Here is a 23,054-nt window from a genome sequence, read left to right as displayed (position 1 = left end):
ACCATGAAAGATCATCAAATATTATTATGAGGTTGAATATTTGATGGCTTCACCTCTCGAGTTTTTCATGTGTTTAGGGGAAGTGATTGTGACTTGGTGTTGAGGGTGACTGGATTATATCCCCATTGAAGGATATTTTCAGATTTCATTTTCCAAAAGCAGTGCCATTCTAGAGATATGTAGGTGGGATAGCAACAAATATTTCAAATGGCACCTTTGCTATGTGTTCAAATGTTTCCTTTGATAGGTATTTTATGTTGTTGGATCAAGTGATAAATGCTTAGCTCCAGATCAACACAATGATCGATGGTGTTCCAATCCTAATCATCCAGTTTTTTTTCAGACTCCATATCCTTCTTTTTTCAAGACACATCAACCATACCTTTCCTTTTTATTTTAATACAGAGTGTAGCTTGAAGGTGATTTGACAGTTTTCTTGTAGCAGTTTGAACAACCATGTAGAAGCTCCCTCACTTTCTTGTTTAATGCTGTCATTGAATTGTGTTTAATGCTGCAGTGGTAGACGTTTTATGTAATTTAAACTCAGACACTGTGGAAGTTTTGGTTTCAAGAGCAAGATCACTAATTATGATCTAAACTCAGCAGAAACTGTACTGAGGAGGAAGTGAATAAAAATAAAGGAAGTTTTTGATAGCATCCATGACCTGTCGATGAGAGCAATAAATCAGTAGTTCTCAGGATCTGAGAAGTTCCTCTTCTTGAAGATAGGACACTATTGCATGCTTTCTTATATTGATGTCCTATTAAGAAAAAGTGCTTGCTTGGAAGCACACTGTTTTAATCTAATAAAAGAATAAGCCTTTGTTCAGATTGATTAGCTGTGGTATGTATCACGATCATGTAAGATATAGCATGACAAAATGAAGATTTGGTAAACAGGGTTGTGTACATACACATGCATGCAATGTAGAATTAGAATCAAAATGGGGACATCTAGTTTGGCACATGGTGGATTAGAGAATTTTACAAAGTAAGACATCATCTTTACAAGAGAACAGAAATCTTAAAGATAACAGCTTGCATGGACAGCAAAAGTTTCCGAGTTGATGTCTGTATTGTGAAAGATAGCTGGAAGGACATACATAAGAAGATAATATTTTTCACCAGCTGAGTCAATGATGAGGTACACTTGCTATGGCATACTACTCTGCTTTGAATAAGGACCAGTGCTGAAAGCAAGTGTTGAGTGCACATCTCATATTTTGGACCAGCACTTATGTAAACAGAAGAATTCCTAGCAGGTTACAATCTATTTTCAGTGCAAAGAGATTGTAAGATGTCATATGTCATGGAAGAATATAATGAAGTGAACACAGAAAACACTCAGGTTAAACTTCCAACATTTTATTTCATAAAACAAAAATGGTATATAAAAAACAACTCCCAAATTTAAATGAAGGCTTCTAATAGAGACACAGTCACACATTTGGGGCAAGCAAATACAGTCAATCTTCTGAATTTGAACTCAGAAGAATTTGGGATATAACCAAATAATTGCAATATATTTAGTTCAGTGCCATTCTTTTCACTTCATTAATATTTAAAATACATGGGTTTGGCAATAACAATTGTTTCAAATTTTGGCTCGAGATCAGTACTTCTGAGGAGAGGGGGATCAGCTGATTAAATTGACCCCAGTACTTTATTTTATTCACTCCAGAGGGATTAAAGGAAAAGTTGACCTTGGTAGGATTCAAAACAGACAGTTAAGAGCCAAAACAAAGTTTGCAAAGAACTTTTCTAACACTAATAATTCTACCAATCCACCACCCAGCATAATAATGATAAAGACATAGAAATGAGTTTGGTATTAAATAAATGTAGCAAAGCTATTATAAAGGCAAATAAGCAAAAATTGTGAAGATTAAGTTAAAGACACTGAAACTTAAAAAAATTATATCAGGATCACCCTTACAAAAACAAAAAAGAAAACTATAAGAGTGCTATAAAAGAATCAGACTAATATTACAAATTGAACACAATGCACTAGCCATCCTAGTTATAAACTACATCGTCAATATAATAAGCTTGAAGCAATGTTAATTGAAGAGCTTTGCTGAAAAAACAGGAAACTACTGTTTGACTGAATGACAACATTCCAAAGTTGATAAAAAAAAACAAAGACATAATTAAAATGACTTTCCAAAATATAATAGAGATAAAGAAGGAAAGAAATATCACATGGACAGTAAGACTCAGAGAAGATGTCATTCAGAGCAAAAGTCAAAAATAGCACCAGTCACTAACAACTACAAAAATAAAATTATGAAAACAGTACTACCAAGGACAAAATTACACAACATGTACAATGAGACAGTTGACCAGATCACATCCAGTTGTCAAGTCTGAGGATATACACAGACATGATTAAGCTGGCAGTTATATCCACTAGGTAATATACTGACACTTTGATGTGAAAATAGAGTGGTATAAACATGTATTAAAAAGAATTGGCTCAATTATCTGGGACAGTTGTCTAGACTGACAAGGAGATCAAGGAAAAACTGTCCAGATATCAATCAAGGATTGGAATGAAATGTCTATGAGTATAGAATTAGTTTCCACTTTGATAAACATTTCAATCCCTTCTGACCAGTGCCCAGTAGGCATTGTTAGAGAAAATGTCAAAGTACAGGGATCTCAAAATTGAAATGCACAGTTTATGGGGCATGAAAGTAAAAATAGCAGACTAGATATGATAAAAAATATAACAAAACAAACTATATCAAGGATCACAACATTGCACACATTCCACATCTTACACAAGACACTTTCAATTCAATAGCATAGATCAAACTATGCACTCTGCATACAATACATACTCTGTAAAATAACCATCAAATAAAATAACACATACAACATACTCTACAGATTATTATTAATCAATAACATTTTCTACACAATCAACATTAAACCGCAACCCCTGCTCTTACATATTTGATACCTAACCCTGTTGCACCAAACAACTCACACTACACCCATACAGTTCATTAATATAACAAACTACACAGCACATACACTGTCCAATTATCACCTAGCAGTAAAATGTAAACCAATCACAGTACATAGGAGAAACTCATCACTATACAATTCACATTGCATATATCCTATACAGACAAAACAACAAAACCCCCAACAATAATGGTAAAAAGATGTAGTGCACAAACATTACCCAAAAATAATGCAGTACACAGAGATGCAACTGGTGCTGCAGTAAAATCTGTTGAAAATACGGATTAATTGAAACTATAGTATAGGGATTCAGATTACTAAAAAACATGTGAGGAAGTTTGATTTAATGGCTTCCATTGCTATTATTAATAATTATATATCAAAGTCAGGAACTTCTATAGAGAAAGGAGCAGGTGAGAAAGAACAGAGAGCTTTGACTTGATAGTTATGGTATAATTTAATAAATTTGAGATCTAAATTGTAGACTCATCTGTTGTCTGGTGTAACACCACTCAATTAGAACTTGGGTGCCTCCAGAGAAAGACACACTGTTGCAAGCATTTAGACGTCCTCCTATTAGACTCAGAGGTTTTCCAAAAAGGGTCAGGGGTGCTGATAAAAGGAAAAATCTATAATCAGTTAGGAGTTAGCCCCAATAGACTTAGGGCCAAAGGCATGTCATTTGAGAGAGATTTTCCTGCTATTTAAAACAAGTCAAGTAGAGTTTGTTTATCTTACATACTTTATTAAGCTTAGGCATTTCATTAGTATTGAAATTGACACGGTACTTAATTGGTGCTTCTTTTATTGATTCTTGAAGGATGAAATGCAAAGTTGCTTTCAGTGGAATTTAAACTAACAACATAAGGAGGTGTGATTAAATACTTTGAGGCATTTTATTCAATGATCTAATTCTACCAATTCAATGCCAATTAGAAGACTAATTTCTTGTACATTCAGAGAGGCTTAATTTCATATGAAAAGAGAAACATTAAATTGTGTACAATTTTTAAGTTGAGAATACTCCAGACATACCAAATATAATGAAGACTGGTTAATATAGAAAAGAATGAAATGGCAAAAAAAATTATGGGTAAATGTGTTGGGAAAAAATAAGAAAAGTGAGTTTATTTTCCAGAGAAGTAGATCCTAAGGAAATCTCTGTAAGAAATGTTGCCATCTTTGTTCTGGTCCATAGCTTCAATTTTAGAGTCAATTTTATCATTGTAAATGCCCATTTCTTTCAGATCAGCTACAACATCTGTTTTCAGTGCTGAACCACTGTTGTCTTTATCAAACTTCTGGAATAATCCACGAATGATGTTGGTGCTGTTGACAAATTTAAATAAATAAAATATATATATAAATTTTGAAAAATTTGAATACAGATTAATAATAAATCAAATGTTATTACAACTATTATGCTTTAATCAACAGCTAATCTAAGGAATTACTACATCCAAGGGCTCGAAATTCTATACCTGGGAGCAAAACTTTTACAGCATACAAATTTGAAAGTATTCATTGATGAAAACTCTAAAATCCATATAAGTGAGTGGAACCTTAAAACCAAAAGAGTAATTTAATGTAAGTTATTTAACATGAATTTATAAAACAAGGGAATTTTTCTGGGCTCCACACATTATTTTAGAATTATAGTTTGCCTCTGATAATAAAAAGATCCCCTAATCCTTAACTACGAAGACGATAGATTTATAAAAACAGGTGAAACCTCCCTCAAATCTTACCCCACTGTCCTACCACACTAAGGACATACTGGATAACATGGATGTAGACTCTCCCTAAAAAGACAGTAAGATAACAGCTAGAATGCCTTTGATTTGAGCTAACTTGGTGGATAAACAACATGGACACACTAGTTTAATGATTTCAACTAGCTTGGGCAGTGATCATAAGAATCTATTGGGATAACTGTTTTCTGTACAGTGGAAAAATTTCATACGAAACATATTGATTTCGAATACAGATAAAAGACTTTAGGCTAGGGATATAGTTAATTATACTGCTCCAGTATAATTCCAGAATGGCTGGAAAGTTGATCATAGGTTGACTCAAACAGAGCAGACTTAAGATCCAAACAACAATAACTACCACTCCAGAAAGTTGAATAGCAAAGTTGATAGGGGAAGGGATTTGCACTCAGAATGTAAAAGGAACTTGAGTAAATTGTCTTTTGTAAGACACATAACAAGTGAAACTTTGAAAGCATGTCAGTTCTTCAACCATCTTTATTCCAACAGTATTGCAGCTGTCTCCAGCTCATTTTTTAGACAGTGAATCTTCAACTAAGGCTATGAATTACCTGTCTTTAGAGTATTGGATAAATTATGTTGTGGTGTTTGTTCTGGCTGTCTGAGCTTCGAGTTCAAATTCCAACAAGGTCAACTTTACTTTCCATATTTATGGGATTGATACTTTACATACTAGTCAAGTTTGGGGGCTGATTTTTATTCTGTCTCTACCACTCTCTCTGTTTATTTCCATCAGTAACTTTTATAATTTCTCTCGGAATAGCTAGGTTACACAGTGAGAAGGGCTTTTTTCCAGATGGTAAAGGGCTGAGTGAGAGGTTAGCAATCTTTTATCAGAGAAAGACTGATATGCTACAGAAATCATCCAAGGATGATCAAATAAGTAGCACAGCTCAAAACAGAAATGAAGGAAATCTGCAACAACATTATCCACTGTGTCCCCCTTTTTGTTTAAGACAGTAGAGTGTCATTTGGTAGAGATTAGATTGCTATTTCTAGCAGGTTGAATGTGTAGAGATCACTGGCTCATAAATAGGCTTAAGGATTTTGTTTGAGAGAACTTAAGTTAAAGTCAGTATAATTTTTGAAATCTAGAAACCAGTTTGTATTATACAAAAAAAAAAAAAAAATCCCCAACATTTAGGCACTGTCTAATTAGAACAGAAAGTACAACCATAATATAAATGTACAAGAATGATGATTTAGACAACTTATAAGAATCTGTAGTTTTGTAACATTTTTTACTTGTTAGTTCTAAAAACAAATTTAACAAACATATGTTTACACCAAGAGAAAAAAAAGGTGGTGGGAGTAATTATGATAGCAATCCTGGTCAAAATATATATCTTATTTGAAAAGTAACATTGAAAAATCATGTTTGAAGATAAAACAGGATGTTCAGTGTTTGAAAGTCTTCAATCATTGATATTCTCTGTCATGTCTGAGTTAGGTCTAAACAGCAACTCCACATAATACTAATTATTAGGTTTGAATATCATAGTCTTTCATATTACTTAGATCAATATATTCACTATCAAGACACTAGTTTTGCACACTGTCTAATATATTGATCTAAGTGTGCAAAACTAGTGTCTTGATCGTGAATATATTGATCTAAGTAATATGAAAGACTATGATTTTCAAACCTAATAATTAATATTATGTGAGGTTGCTGCTTAGACCTAACTCAGACCTGACAGAGAATATCAATGATTGAAGACTTCCAAACCCTGAACATCCTGTTTTTTCCTTCCAACAGTGAACCTAGAATAACATTATTTAAAGTGTCTTTTTTTGTTTTGTTTTCAAGAAAGTAAAGAATAATTTGAGGAAGATTTGGCTACTATTTCTAGCAAGTTGAATGCCCACAGAAATTTTCTCAATGGCTTGTCGAGACATGGGTTTTTATGAGAGAGTGGTGGGTAAAGTTCTTCAAAATTTCAAAAGAAATTTTGGTATGATGCAACAATATGCCATGGTGCTTATCTTGTGTTGTTTCCTTTGATACATTATGCAGTTATGCAGAGGAATGTTCATGTGTAGTATTATATTTTTACAGCAAATCATCCATGAAAATCAATGTTCAGAACAAGTTTAGAAATATATACCCTCTTTAAAAAGAAAAAAAATTATCAAAGACTTCCCAGCACACATGCTCAATTCTATTTAAGTTTCTGGTTTGTTTATGTTGGTGCAAAAATAATTGTAATTCTTATTACTTTGGAATAAAATCTATTTAACTATGATTATGCCTATAAGCAAAGATGGCAGAACAGCTTGAAAGCTTCCAGAAGTAGATGGTGACATTTGCACCTCACTGGAAGAACAAAAAAGTCAACAAACTAAAATATCAAAAAAAAAAAAAAAGAAAGAAAACATCACTGTTGTAATGCTTAATCTGTGCTTCTTTTGCACTGTGATACCTTTGAATAAGTCATTGTCTCTTGGACTAGAGAATTTTTTACTACCAGAATAAACAAACTTGTTTCTTGTTAGCAAAAATATAAAGATTCTAATGATTATTATTTTGATAAATGAAATTTTTTCTGAGGTATATTATTTTATGACAGCTATATATCCCCCCCCCCCACACACAACAGATACCTTATAATTCATTACAGATGGACATACATTTTATTGCATATGTATAGATATATTTTAAAATAGGTGTGTGGTATAGTTGCAGGCATGGCTGGGTGATTAAATTTGCTTCCCAACCACATGATTTTGGGTTCAGTCCCACCATGTGACACTTTGGGCAAGAGTCTTTCTACTATAGCTTTGGGCTAGCCAAAGCTTTGTGAGTGAATTTGGTAGACAGAAATTGAAAGAAGCCAGTCAAATGTGTGTGTGAATGATCTAGTCTTGACATCACATGATCATTGTAAATGAGGGTCACTGTCATCTAAGCAGTGTCGTCCATTTCCAATATTATGCAAAAATGTGTCTGACCATAGGGAACTATTACCTAGTTTGGAGAGAGGCAAGAAATGCAGACAGGAAGGTAAAAAAATTTGCCTCAATAAACTTTGTCCAACTTGTGGAAGCATGGATAAGTGAACATTAAAATGATGATTATTATAAAAAGAAAAGTGACATACTTCTCAATCAGTTCAGGATATTTGTGCATGTAAATGATGAAATCCCTTTCTTGAATTTTTGCATCCTTATCAGGATCAACATCTTCCATAAGTTTCTACAACAGAAAATAATAGTAAAAATTTCTTATTTAAACATGTGGCCTCAATTATGAGTGGTGGGATATAGAGAATTTGATCCACTCTAATATTCAACTGGCACTTATCCTATCAATTCTGGAAGGATGAACGTAAGGATTTCACAACTAAATGCTGCAAAATATTTTGTCTATCGCACTTCTGATTATACCAACCCACAGGCCAGATAATAATCTTTTCTACTATAGTCACAAGGCTTGAAATTTTGTGAAAGGGAGGTAGTTGATTACAATAAGTCCAGCACTTGACTGGTACCTATTTTATCAACTCAGATAGGGTAAAAGGCAAAATATCAATAACAGTTTCTATTTTTAAGCACAAGGCCTGCAATTTTGAGGCAAGAAGCTTAGTATCATCAATCCCAGTTCTTAGACCGGTACATTATTTTATTGACCTTAAAAGAAAGTTCAAATCTCAATGAGATTAATTTTGCCAAAGTACATGAATCAGAAGAAATGTCAAAAGGCATTTTTCCCAAAGCTCTATCAATTCTAACAATCCTCTACCCAGATAATAATAGTTTCAAATTTCAGCACAAGGCCCGCAATTTTAGTGGGAGGGGTTGATTGCATCAACCTAGTTATTGCCTGGAATGATGATGAACACAAAGAACAAAATAAAAGTTTTGAGAATGCTGGCTGCAAAACTAGATATAACACATACAGAACATGTTAATGAAGTAATAACCAAACAGGACAAAGCCTAAATTTTAGAATAGAAAGTTTCAATGATAATCCATGATAGTCTAAAGCTGGGAATAATTAAAAAATTACAAGAAGCAGAAGACCTTCATATCGGTTAAAAAAAAAAAATCCCTTCAGAAGATAAAATTCAGTAAATAATGAATACAAACTTAACCATCACAGACTTAAAGGAAGCTAAAAAATTAACTTCATTAGTTTAGATGAAATAACACATGCAATAGCCATTTGTTATGAAAGAAAGTACAGAACTACAGAAACAGGAATATCAGAACCAAAACATGAGAAACATATATACATTAAAAGATAGAAAATAGAAAAGATTTCTCAGTCTTTGGCAAAATCAATAAGAAAGTGATGCAACAAAACTGAAACAAAAGAAAGACAAATACTACAGAAATGTAACATTGAATAAAAGAATGCTTGAAACAATGCAGCTTCACTTAATTACAAAGAATTATAATATGAAAAATGGCAATTCTTTGAACAAAAACAGTTTGATTCCAACCCAAAATGCTTTTACCAAGAACTTCATCATCATCATCATCATCGTTTAACATCCGCTCTCCATTCTAGCATGGGTTGGACGATTTGACTGAGGACTGGTGGAGCCCAAAGGCTACATCAGGCTCCAATCTGATTTGGCAGAGTTTCTACAGCTGGATGCCCTTCCTAACGCCAACCACTCCGAGGAGCAGTTAGTACATGAATTTGCCATGGAAATTTATATGCAATTCAGATTAGAAAAATGTGCCAAGACAACCTTAAGGATAGAAAGATTCAGAACAATATAGACTAACCAAAGGTTTACAAATACTTAGGAATGAATGAACTTGACAGTGTACAATGTACACAACTGAGAGAAAATATTAAGAAGCATTATTATAAATGTATTAGATTAATACATAAAACAGCTAAATGAAAAACAATGTATCAATGCTTTAGCTGCTCTAATAAGTTAGTTATATTCTCAACTGGATGCAAAGCAAACTAGTAAAACTGAACAGAAAATAGAAAAGCATTAAAAAAATATTTACTATTATCATCAGTCAAGCTTGATTAGATTTGCATGATGATTCTCCACGTATCTCCAAGGCATTTAATAGTTCCTATTGACAACAACTGTTAACTGATCAAAGTATGTTTTCACAGGCCAACCAACACACAACATGATTATGAACATGTAGAGGAGTCCAAGTTGGGTATCACTGACCAGCTCTTCCTTACTTCTTCAGTAGTGTCCAGTAAAGGAAACTCTTTTTCTGATGGTGACTGATATTTTTGGAAGCTTACAGGAGCCTTTCTTAGGTGGTGTGTTCTTTCTAGGACAGATTCAGAAATGTAAGACTAGGTCTTTCATCACTTACTCACATTCTTTAATTACACCCGCTTCACAATATCCTGCCACTTATATTATGGCATTTGAACGTCAAGGGTATGCCCTGCACTTGCCACCATCTATATCTCTCTCTTCCTTTACTCAACCATCACATTCATATTCTGATCCCTGTTCCTTGTGAGTATGCCCAGCATTTTGCTACAATCTATCCTGCTGTCTCCCACTCTCTCTTCTTCTCCTGCACTTGGTAACCATGTATTTCCTTTGGGGTAGTACACCTCTTCCTGTCTTCATTCCTGATCTTTCTCTCTCTGGCTGGGTAACTTTGTATTTCCTCTATAGCAAGACACCTGAATCTGTCTCACTATGACCTTTTCATCATCCAACACAAGATCACCTCCTCCAATGCCTCCTCTCCTCTTGAAATTTTTTTTTTCTTGTCTTGCAAGTACTTGGTGACTGTGACAGTGCAGGTGCCACTTAAAAGCACCCAGACCACACTGTAAAGTGGTTGGTGTTCAGAAGGGCATTCAGCTGTAAAAACCTTGGCAAAACTGACCTTGCCTGTGCTTGTGCCATGTAAAAAGCACTAAATCCACTCTGCTGAGTGGTTGGTGTTAGGAAGAGCATCCACCTTTAAAAATCCTGTCAAAACAGTCACAGAAGTCTGGTGCAGGCTCTTGTAAAACTGTCCCACCCATGCTAGCATGGAAGGCGGACATTAAACTATGGCAATGATGATGACACAAATATCAAGTAAAGAATAATGAAATTTTATACAAAAAGCTTTAAAGCAGGAATGAAAAAAAAATTCTTTTCTGTCCTCAAGTAAATCCTTTCTATTATAGGCACAAGGCCTGAAATTTGGGAGAGGGAGATTGTCAATTACATCAACTCCCAGTACTCAACTGGTACTTAATTTATCAACCTCGAATGAATGAAAGGTAAAGTCAACCTCAGTGGAATTTGAACTCAGAATGTAGTGACAGGTGAAATACCACTAAGCATTTCATCTAGCATGCTAACAATTCTGCCAGCTCGATACCTTTCTGTCCTCAAAGAAATCAACAAATACAAAATCAGCGACTTAAGAAAAAAGGAGAAACAACAGAAACTGTAATAGCTAAAAATGGAACCATAGAATGCCATGAAATGGTGGTGGCCAGAAAAACTCTTACATAGTCAAAATCTGGAAAAGTCCAAAAAGTTGAAAGTAGGCAAGGCAAAATTGCAACACTGACAGAAGCACACGGTTTAAAGCCCTGAAGGTTTCTTGATAGTGGCACAGGATCAAAGCTTCTCACCGGAAAACACCAAAAGTACATAATGAAGCAGAATTACATTAGAATGTAGAGATCATCTGTAGCTGCTCAATATTAGCCATAATATCGTTATGAAATACTAATAGAAAAGAGTTTGTATAAGCATACACCAGAAAGGGTCTCTGAGAATGACAAAGTGATTGTACTCTGGGATATGTCAATATATACAGAGAGAAAAATCAAAGATAATGCATCAAATATTGTTATTAAGGAAACATCAGGAAAAGAACTATCTCGTAATCAATGTCTCAGTCCCAACAAATAGTTTCTCTCTCAAAGAAATGGAGTAATTATTCAAATACAAAAATCTGGAAATAGAACAAAACTGAATGTGGAGGCTGTAAATAGAGGCAATCCTTATAATGATTGCATGTTTTTCTTTTTTTATCTCTCCCAAAGCAGCTGACATGCATAATAGAAACTCCAAGCTTTAGAAAAATGTACAACAGAAAATAGTAATACAAGGCAATATGCACATTACATAGAGTGCTTACAATAACAAACAGCAAAAGCAAAATCAAAAACACTGTACATACCCAAGGCACACAGAACTGTGCTTGGCCATGTAGAAAAATATATTTAATAAAAATAGGACTACTGAAAAATAATAATTATAATCTCAACTAAAGCCACAAGGCCTAAAAATTTATGGGGAGGGACTAGTTGATTACATCATCCCCTGGAGTATTGAAAAAATATTTTATCAATTGGGGCATCACAGAACCACAGCTTGGATATGAACTGCCGAAACATTCAACTGGTCATCTGTGGTTCTTAATTTCTGTATTAGAAACAAAGAGGAAAATAGTAAGACATTTTATTACCTCTAGCTGTCTGTTATTACAACCAAGATACACCATAAGGTTTGAAAACTCAATGGGAGTTAAGAAACCATGCTTGTTAGTGTCCATAGACTGAAACTCTGCCTGAAGATAAACATCAACTGATGGGGGTTTAGCCATCTTTGGTACTACTGAACTAATCAAGTGAGGTTTAGTCAGAGGTGTCCTTCTCAAGAGCCTAGAGAAAAAGAAAAATTAAAGTATACATCAAAATGGAGGGGAGGGGGATATTGACTAGAACATTTAACTAAAACTACAATAATTATGTTCACAGACAAAGATCAGTTATTAAACTTTACAAATTGAGTAGGTTTATGAGTTATGACAAAAAAATGATTTCTAACAGCTAAAGGCAGGAGCTTTTGTTTGGAAAAATTAGAAATGTATTGGTTGTAGAATTGAAAGTGTGGAGGTGAAGAAAGAAAGAAAGAAACAACCAAGCAATGAGAATGATAGTTAGTTACATGATATCTTGATGAGAGAAAAAACATGGACGGATAAGAGAAAAACATGGAAAGAGTGTGAAGATAGAATTATATATTGAGAGGAGGAGAACAAAAGAGATGGTGTTGAAAGTGTATGGGGAAGAAAGAAAGAAGCAAAGTGAGAAACAAAAAGAGAGGAAAGGGTAAGATGTTAAGATGTATATGATTAAGAAACCAAATAGTCATGTTTATGAACACATGCATAAACACAAACTTGAAAAAATATATAAAGTGTTTTCAGTAGTAGACAATAAAAACCTGAAAGCAACAACTCAGTGTATTGCTAATAATATTTTATCAAACACAGGTGATACTTTACTGATTATTCACTTGTCATACATCATTAAATATGATATGAAATTATTGGTATAAGTAATGTTGGTAAAACCGTCTCACCAGCTTTAATAGAGTGGGGTAAAGGGAGAGAGTGAGAAAAAAGAGAAAGATTAAGAACTGTGATAGGATCAATCTGACAGTTTCTCACCAACTAATGTGTGTTTTGTTTATAATGATAATTCTAACCCTGAATGGAAATTGTGCATGAAAGAGGATTTTTGGCAGATCATCAATACCCTCCAGACTAGCTGTCTGCTTTAAATAACCAACTTTAAGTGACAGAAAGAGAAAGAACAGAGTGTTGGATGGTAAAATTGTTGAACCAAAGCATCAGTGTTCAAATCTCCCCAAAGTTAATAAAATAAGTGTCAGTCAAGTATGGCAGACACGGTCAAGTATGTCCTCTTTGAAAATGAGTGTCACTTGACAAAGTTTTTAAAGAATCATTTAAAAATATTTTATGATCCCAGAAGAAGAATAGGCAAAAATTAACAGATGTGAAATTTGAACCCAAAATATCGAGGAATGAAAGTAAATACTGTAAGGCATTCGGTCCGGTGATCTGCAGTTTCTTATAATCCACTACCTTTCATGCCCAAGTTTGTTCAAGGAAGTAAACAAGTGTATGAGTGATTTGAAAATTAGGTGTTTTGACAAAAGACTAGGTAAAATCAAGTAGTGTACTTCAGACTGTCAGAGATTACAAGTTGAATGCAATGGAAGTACATTAAAAAGATGTGCAATTCATCAGCTTACAGTGTTTGACTCAAATTACATTTGTAGATATAGCTTGGAGAGTGAGGAACACCAACAAACCAATTTGCTTTCCACTAAATGAGTGATGAGTGAAGTCTTCAAGTGGAGCCAGTCAGAAGATTCAAAATCAAAAGAAAACATAAAAGAGGAGTGCTACATTTCATTATTAACTCCAACAGAGTTTTTTTTTTTTTTTGGTCAGTCTGAATACCCTTTCTTAAGCCCTATAAGACTGAAAAGGGATAGGGAGAATTTGGTGAAGTTAATTTACTTAATTTTCAGTTTGAACTATTTATTACTGCTTAACATTGTGGGTAAAGAAAAAAACAATACCAAGTCTAGGAATTTAGAAACCTACAAGAAATCAATATGAATTGTGGTTAGCCCCTGACATATAATACAGTTAATGCAGATTTAATATGAATAACAATTTTCACTATATTGATGATAAATGAGGCAAATATCTTTGTAAAATTTTATTTTCCCACTCCTCTTGTGTACATATAAGAAGCATCAGAACAAACAATATTCAGCTTAAAAGTGTGTGTTCATTTCTAATCTTGGTTATTACTATTTAATTTCATTTATGCTGCTACATAAAATCCATCTTGATCTGGTTTAACACCACTGTTTGGCCCATAGGTGTCTTTAGCAGAGCCCATTCCTTTGGAAACATTCAGGCCACGTCTATGGCTGGAGGACAAGTTTCATTCAATAGTCTTGAAAGCCTTGACAAAGATCATGGACACTGCATTTCCTCTCCTCACTAAGCCAACATAACAAAATATTCAAAACAAATGTATGATTGTAAAAATGAAGATTTTAATTCTACTTGATATAATATAAAGGATTATAATATTATGTTTTACTCTACTAAAATACAATATTTAAATCATAAACCTTGGTTATTGCAGAAAATGTTAGAATTAATATAGGATTCATTTGTATATGTACCTCTTTGTTTGTTTTCTATGTCTCTCTTCTATTTGTGTCTTCTCTTCCTATTATACACCTTACACACATACACACATGAAAAACATAAACACAAGGTAACAGTTGACACAGTCAGTTGTCATCAAAATTGCTGATTCCAAAACTTGAATTTAGACAGCAGCATTCTGGATAAGTGAAAAGGACATGAGGGAGGACATAGGATGGGCATTTGATATAGTGCCAAAACTGAATTAAGAGGGAGGTGAATGGACATGGCTGAGGATTGTATGTGGAGGATTGTTGCTAGAGGTTTGACTGTCTGCTTGAATGTTTGTTATTGTAGTTTTACTATAGCTGTTTTATGTGTGGCCTTATGTAAATTTTAGTAATTCAGAATACTGGACGCAACTAACATGGGAAGGTTGTTGGTGACTAAGAGCTAATAAAAGAATAGCACATTTAAAACACTGTCCCATAAAACTGACGTGGGTGAGCCAATAAGAGAGAGAGAGAGAGAGAGAGAGAGAGAGAGAGAGAGAGAGAGAGAGAGAGGGAGTCTACATGGTCACTCAACCAGCAAGAAATAGCAGCCAATCAAACCACATATTGCTTGGAATACACTATTCTAGAAGGTAAGATGGTGTACTCGTCATTGGAATGGCCTTCAATCACAAGCCTGTTTGTTCTTATCATGGCTGACCTGGGGATAAACAACAGCTACCAAACATGTATCTGCTCCAAGAAACTATATTCACTTCCTTATTTTTAAAAGTAGCCATACAAATAGAAAAAAATATTCCAGCATCACGTTATGAAACTGTTTGGCTGTTCCAGCCCCTTGACCTCATGATCACCTGCAATAATGGTGTGAATGTTTTGAGCTGCTTTAAATATTCCTTATTGGGGAATTTAATTGACTAATTTTTGTTATTTTTCATATACTTCTATAAGTTGTATTTTTAATGATTAAAGTTATTCATAAATATTATAAGCAGCTGATTTATCCTATTTCTGGATAACACTGAATTATAATTTTTCACTTTCCTGCAATCTGGGATCATCTCATAAAATATTGGCATAAATATCGTTATTTTTCATTAAGGATGACTAAAGTGTTGAACATTGGGCTGAAATGTCATACAACTTTGAATTTTGTTCCATTCATTTAAGTTCTATTGCTGTGAGAGACAATTTTACTTTTCATCTATCAGGAGTTGACCAAAATATAAATAATATATTGAAGATGAGGTGGATTAATGGTTGTATTACTTCCTACATGATCTTTGTGGTTGTTTAGTTCCAGTTCAGCTTTGTTTGGGAAGACCTATGATCAAAGCCAGTACAGTCAGAACCAATCTGTCATTTTATACAGAGACTATATTGTTCTCCCTTTAAGATGGTATGGTGTGATTTGAGTTAGATTTGGCTGCTGTTCCTAAGCCAGACAAATGGCCATGTAGAGGCTTCATCGTTGAGGCATATGTTGTATGTGTATATATATATTTGTGCTGTCCCACCAATAAAACTAAAACATTTTTATAAAACTCAATGCTTTTCTTCCTTTTTCAGTTTTGATCTTTTTAGCTTGCTGTAGCATATAACTGTTATAGCATGTAAGGAAGAACACTGTAGTAGCTGCCTGTTGCCTTTTCCAAATAAGTATCCATTCAGAAAGATATTGGACAGTTTTACTTTTCTAATTAAGCTAGAGATAGAAACTAAGTGGAAAAAGTAAGAGAAAGATTAGTAGTGTACTGCTGTAAATAATTTTAGACAACATATGGCAATATGTAAGGGAGATATGGGGATGGGTAAAACAATTGTCATGTGTTACCCTTCCTAAGGGTATTACAACATTCTATAACAAGAAATGAAACTGGCAAGATGACTAAAATCATCCAGTATTTTCTCTGACCAAGAGTTAATCTATGATCAATGGCACAGTTCAGCCATGACAATCCAGTCTGTTTTTCTGACAGTGTATCTAAGACTTCTTCATACAATGTGCCATTTTTTTTAAGACAGAAAGGTGTTGGTGGATTCAAGGTATATTTGGCTATTAATTCTGGCATATCAAAGAACCATGTAGACTTCCCCTCAAAGTAATAACTACAAATAATTTCATAAGAAAAAAGATGAAGAGAAAATATCTAAATAGAAAAAGGATAAAAACTTAATACAAGTACTGTATAACAATGCTGCAGTTTGAACTCTAAAATGATAATGGAAATGAAAAGCACTTTACCGGAGGTTTTGACAAATCAATCTGCGAACTGAAGTAAGGCCTAATCAGCTAAAAGAGATCCTTTTATAGATAATGTATAGGAGGAAAAGATGGAGAGGAGGAGTCAGGTATTCCTCCCACCACTACATAGGAGGCGTGGTTAGAGTCTGTTATATTTATCTGCCTCACAACCATTGTCTACTGTTTTTCAATTAATAACCGAGAGTTACTGGTATGGAATGGGACATGGGAAAGGAATGAGAAGTGGAAAGGTAGCCTAGAGTAGCTATAGTGTGGGTGTGTTGTGTACATGTTCATAAATATATACATTCATACAGACATATGCCACGCACACATATATGCATATATTTATTGAAAAACATGGATAGAGAAAGAAAAGTGAGTGGCTGGAGATGGTGAGAGGAGAAATAGAGGAAAGAGGATGAGAGGGAAAATGGAGACTACATGGTGGATTCATTTGTCTGACAGGTTTACTAACATAAAACATAAATAATGCCTTAATAGAAACATGCACATGCACACATGCACGCATACAAATTGTTCAAGATTTCTATTTTACACTTTTCTTCCACTCTTACCCCTCATGTCATACTTGCAATGTTTTAAAACCATTGAAGTTCCCAACTAGGTAACTATTTTCAACAAACTGGAACAAGTACAGCCATGTTCGTATTTTATAAAGTAAAATCGAATGCATTGTATGACGTTCTTCCCTAAGGCATGTCAACAGGTTCTCCAGGGATTTCTATGGGCCTTTTCTTATTGCCACAATTGATTGGACTTGGCTTTCTACAACAAATATGAAATATTCATATAAGGAGTTTTTCAAATTGTAACAGCGTGCATGAGAATCCATCAGACTGTAAAAAATCCCAAAGTAGAACGAAATGATGGAATGTATCCAAACTAAGTCTCTGTAGCAGAAATAACATCTCCCTTTCTCTGAGAGAGAAAGAAAGAGAGAGTGGAGTTGGTGGAGTTGAGCCTAGCACAGAAAGCACTCATGAATTATGCAGTCTTCTCACTACATGTATTCTTGAACTATTCAGCCCTTAGCTACCTATATACTTGTACACCTGGGAAAATGAAGAATAAACAATCTTGGTGAAGGAATACAAATCACCAGATTCTTGATGATTGTCTGTCTTATTGAGTCAGTCATAATGTATGTGTGTGTGTGTGTTGAAAAAACTCTAAAGAGCATTATGCTAATTAATGTTTTCACCTAAATACAAATGATCTCATTTCGATATCTGGTTGAAGTTATTTCACTTGAAACGTGCAACTAATTTTCTTTGATATTTATAGATGTAGTTATATGACAATCATACACTTCTCGGACTTCATAGCAAATCAATATTTTGTACTACTTCTACTAAAAATGGAAGGATATAGCACACAGCTGTTCTGTTTACCCAAAATCACATTAGCATCTGTAAAGTGGAACATCAAAATTACGAAAAATTAATGGCATGCTTGCAGCTGTTCCTGTATGTTATTTAGTTGAACAGAAATTTGCTTTTAAATTATATTACCACACATACACCACTACCACCATGGCCCACAAAACTCCAGCTGCTATAAACAGTTTTAAAAGGAGTTTAAAGAAGTAAAAACTTGTTGACAGGATTGTGAGGATACTGTTATTCATACAATCCAGTCAACAGTGATAACAGTAATGAAACGAAGGAGGTGTGCTGTTGAGGTGACAGATTCTAAATTGGATATGGAGTTATAGGATCTGTGCAGAATATACATGCAAACAAGTTGGACTGAGAGATTTGGAATTAAAGACTATCCCACCTGAATAACAAAAGTTAGGAGGACAAGATAACATGAGCAGACAAACTTATCAAACTGAAGAACATGTAACGAAAGTGATGGGGCTAGAAAGTTAAGGAGATGAACAAAGAAAGCAATCGTAGAACATTGTTGGGTTCACTCAATTTGTGATAAATATCAGTTTATGGTGTGTATCTATCCCTAGTCAGTTTTTATCAGTGTGTAGGCTACAAGTGGTATACAACATCCTCGTTCTGAATATCTTTACTGATACATTAAAATACCTTTGCAACATTGTCAATGTAGGCAGAACTGATACTAAAGTGCAGTCCTTAGTTTCCATAAAGTAGATGTGAAAAAAATGAGATATGGAGTAATAAAAAAGCCAAAACTCAAACTTCTGAATGGTGCTAAACACTGGAAGTAGTAAGTGGAGTTTGAGAAGGTGCTTGTGTTCCAAGCCATGTTGCAATAATTAAGCAATGCCCTGACTTAAGAGCAAGATCTGAAAAAAAGACTTTGCTGTAGAATTGACTCTACCATGGGAAAGCAATGTGGAGTGGACAACATTGTGCAAATAGATGATGGGTTTATTGTACCTTCATTGTCTACAGGTACTCCTCCTAGAATTAATAAGTCTTGAGCAAACTGCTCAGATAATCTATCACCATGGAGATATGCTCACATATTTGTTTCAAGCTTCAGTACTTTTATGCAGTGCTAGAATTGTGATCATTTAAAGTATGCACGAATTTCATTAGCTTTTGTTCCCTTTGGAATAACTAGAAGAGTGTCTTAAATCACCAGATAGAACAACTGAAGCATCATTATTTTGAATATCTTACAATGACCTGTCAACAACTTCAAAGGCTCTCTTATGTGCCATTATCCATTCATCCCATATTATCAATTGGCATCTTCTGAGAAGTTCAGCTATTCCTGAATTCTTGCTGTTATTGCATGCAGGACTTTCATTAGACCACATATCCAATGGATGTTTGAAAATCAAATGGGCTGTATAGCCTCCAGGAAGAAGGGTTGCTGCAATACCTGATGATGCAACTGCAATAGCAATTTTTCTTTGCTATCTAACATTTGCCAAAATTAGTTTTATAAAAAGTGTCTTTCCAGTTTCTCCTGGTGCATCTCTAGAATATTCCACCCTTCTCATGCCTAATGTTGTCAACAACTGCTTCATATGCTTCTCTTTGTCATTTACTTTCACATAATTTGCCAAATTATCAATGTTGTGATTTGTTTCTCTGAGCATTTCAGATGTTAGTCTGTTTTCATTGCCATGAGTAACTTTAAGAAGTCCATAATTCTGGAGCACTTCTCCAATAGCCAAGAGTGTCTTCTATGTTGATCAATGCACTATTGTACATCTCATCATTGTAACGTAATAATAAACAGGAAGCGAAGACTATTTGCAATATGTGATATGGAAACCTCAGAAAGTGCCTTGTCCCATTGAGAGTCATCTTCAAGTATTCCAAAGTGAAGGCAAGCTTCATAATAGATTTGACAGGTAGTATTATTAACAGTTCTTAGAAGAAGAATTCATATTGATTAGGGTGTCTGTATAAACACTTCCAAGAGCACTATCAAATCCAATATCTGATTTTCAACAGGAGCACCCCTTTATCACCTATTCCATTGCTTATTATCACATGTGTAGTAAGATGGTAGCTGGTAATAATACATTGTCCTTGCAAATGGAGCATCATGGCAAAGTTTGAAATAAGCTGTTAGAGTAGTTTCTTTAAGAACCAATGATTGCTGAGCAGCAGTTGCAGCTGTGAAATAGACAAGTTGTACATTTTTCAGATGAACAGCCAACTGTTGAATTGGTGGATAACGTTCATGTATTGGAAATCCAAATATTCTCCAAAATGCTACATTGTTGCTGATGTATCTGCCTTGATATATACTGGCTTCATCTTGTATATCCCGTCTTTGTAGAACAAACATTGGAGCATCAGATCCTTTGTTAACATATTTGCAGACATATTTAATAGATTGCACTGAGTTACAAAATTCAACATTGATATGAGCATTAAATATTTTGTGTAACATTGGGCAATATGGAATAATCTACCTATTGTCAATTTGAAATTGTCCAAATTTTGCTTGGAAACCTCCATCTTCAGGTTTTCTTCTGCAGAATGGAGAATCATCATCTCCAAGTTGAGTATCTTTCAAAAAACGTCATGGATATTTCTTTGTGCATCTATTGTCTTGCATACATGGTCTTGTTAAGAGTTCCACATGAGTCATGTACCATTTGAATCTTCACTATTTCATACAATGCTCTGTCTTTCGAGGGATCAGGCAGCTCTGCAGATATTATTTTGTCAATTTGGTCAGAGTGAAATTTTTCATGCAACCAAATAACAATGTGTGCATGAGGTAATCCACATTTCTGCCATTCATCTGACTGGTCCAAAGATATTTTCTTTTGTGATGACATCCATCATTTTCACCACTTTCTGTTGGAAGGTTCTAGCAGTGAGGTTGTGTCTATTTACATGTGTTTGATCTGGAAGCAATTCATTTTGAATCTCTTTCCACTGGATTAAATGTGAAAATTATGAATAGGTCTGGTCTACCAAAGTTTCTAATATATGTCATGGCATCCTGTATTCTTGCATGCATATATCTGAGGATACCAGTAAAGGTGGATGGAATGATGCACAACTTCCCAATGTCTTCAGCAGCACTTTTGTTATTGATGCCATCATGTAAATGAATGTAGGACTCAGATCTTAATTCTTTCTGGTGGGATCTTATAGGGATCTTATATGCTAATCTTCCTGCGTCAACTTTTGCATTTGGTGGAGTGAATTGGAATTATCTTGATGAACCATAAAATGGTTGAAGTAAAAATTCATACATAAGACTGTCTTTCTAGTATTATCATTATCATCATTTTGAGGGATTTTAAAATGGTATCCATTTCCCCCAATCACAGAAATTAAAGGGTATTGGAGAGCATTATAAGAGTAATGTGTTTCATGTATTCTCTGTAATTGGTTATCTCTCCCATGAAGGATGAAGTCATGCTTACCATACTTTTATCCAAATATTATAATGACAACTTCATTATATTCAGGTGCATTATAGTGGTGTGAATGCTCTCCTGATGGTCTTGTCAGCATTTAACACTACTTTGAGTTCTTCTACAGGTGCGTGTTCTAGGGCATATTTGAAACTTCTAGTATAGCTGTTTCTTGTATGTAATATTTTGTAGTTGTAATATGATTTGTTTCTTTATTCTTTTCATATCTTGTCTGTGCTTCAGTTTTTATATCACCAATGAAATACAATTGTAGATATTTTGGTTCTTCTGAAAGTGGCTGAAGTGGTCCGATTCTATGGTACACTTGCCCTTGGGTCTTGAAAGTGAGCATAAAGCCACCATCATGGATGACATTTGCACCAAATGATGTCATTTGGAATGCATTATTGTACTTCTGCATATTTTGAAAAAAATGTCTTGATTCAGTAGTTGTGCCAATCGACAGTTCCCTCAAGGGTTCTGGTGGTTCAGATAATAGTTTCAACTTGATCTTTCCATTTGAACAGCACAATCCAGGGGACTCACCTTTCCATTTTTAGCACCAGAGTTTTGACAGATCTTGTTCAAGGATATTTTGGACTAAAGGTTCCGAAGTATAGTCTTTATGTGGATTGTAACTAAAAGCAGCAAAAGTTCCACTTGACAAGGTTTTTAAATCATAAATCTGTTCTTGCTCTGTTCACATAACCTTTGAGCTGTTTGAGCTTCTGTCTCTTCATGCCGATTTTGAGCTGTTCTGTTTCTCTCCATTTGCTGTTGATTATCATACAGTTGATTCCTGTTGACAAATAGTTGCTTTCATTGTCCTATCATCATCAAGTCTTTTTGATCTTAGTTCTTCTGATTCATTTTGCCTATATTCCACTGTTCTTTTTTGTTGTTTTTAGAGTCTTTCTTGTTGCTGCTTTTCACTTTCATTCTCCCTTTGTAGCTGCATTGTCCTAGCTACATGAGACTTATTTCCAAATGAAGGCCTATTTTTCAGGGGCATTTTTTGCTTGCAGTTTCCAATATCACTATTTATAAACTTAAAATTCTTCTGCACAAAACTTCACTTCACAAAATGAGAATACAATTGCTTCAAGGCATAACACGTGTAACACTTCTGTATGAAACTTCACAAAATGAAATTAATATTACTTCAATGCACTCAAAAACCAGTTAACGAATCCTGTACAAACTCCCTTAGACTGCTGTATCAACTGCCCAACACCAACTGACTGTTATGTGTTCACTCACTACTATTTATAATC

At 34.4% G+C, this 23,054-nt stretch overlaps 1 protein-coding gene across 2 annotated transcripts in view; it reads right to left on the bottom strand.

Moving 5' to 3' along the window:
- Positions 1-1,349: 1,349 nt before the first annotated feature.
- Positions 1,350-23,054, bottom strand: part of LOC106881213 (uncharacterized) — an 81,059-nt gene continuing 59,354 nt past the window's right edge. Inside the window, exons 1-4 of one of the 2 annotated variants that reach the window (XM_014931519.2) lie at positions 16,941-17,095; positions 12,168-12,363; positions 7,847-7,941; positions 1,350-4,302 (exon numbers count right to left, since the gene is read on the bottom strand). In XM_014931519.2, the coding sequence (XP_014787005.1) occupies positions 4,101-4,302; positions 7,847-7,941; positions 12,168-12,305 (435 nt within the window). In that variant the 5' untranslated portion in view covers positions 12,306-12,363; positions 16,941-17,095 and the 3' untranslated portion in view covers positions 1,350-4,100. Of the gene's footprint in view, positions 4,303-7,846; positions 7,942-12,167; positions 12,364-16,940; positions 17,096-23,054 lie in introns of those variants that run through there. The other variant, XM_052967265.1, reaches the window with a different exon arrangement.

Source organism: Octopus bimaculoides, chromosome 4 (genome assembly GCF_001194135.2).
Source record: "Octopus bimaculoides isolate UCB-OBI-ISO-001 chromosome 4, ASM119413v2, whole genome shotgun sequence".
Lineage (NCBI taxonomy): Eukaryota > Metazoa > Mollusca > Cephalopoda > Octopoda > Octopodidae > Octopus > Octopus bimaculoides.
This window is presented reverse-complemented; position numbering and strand designations above follow the sequence as displayed.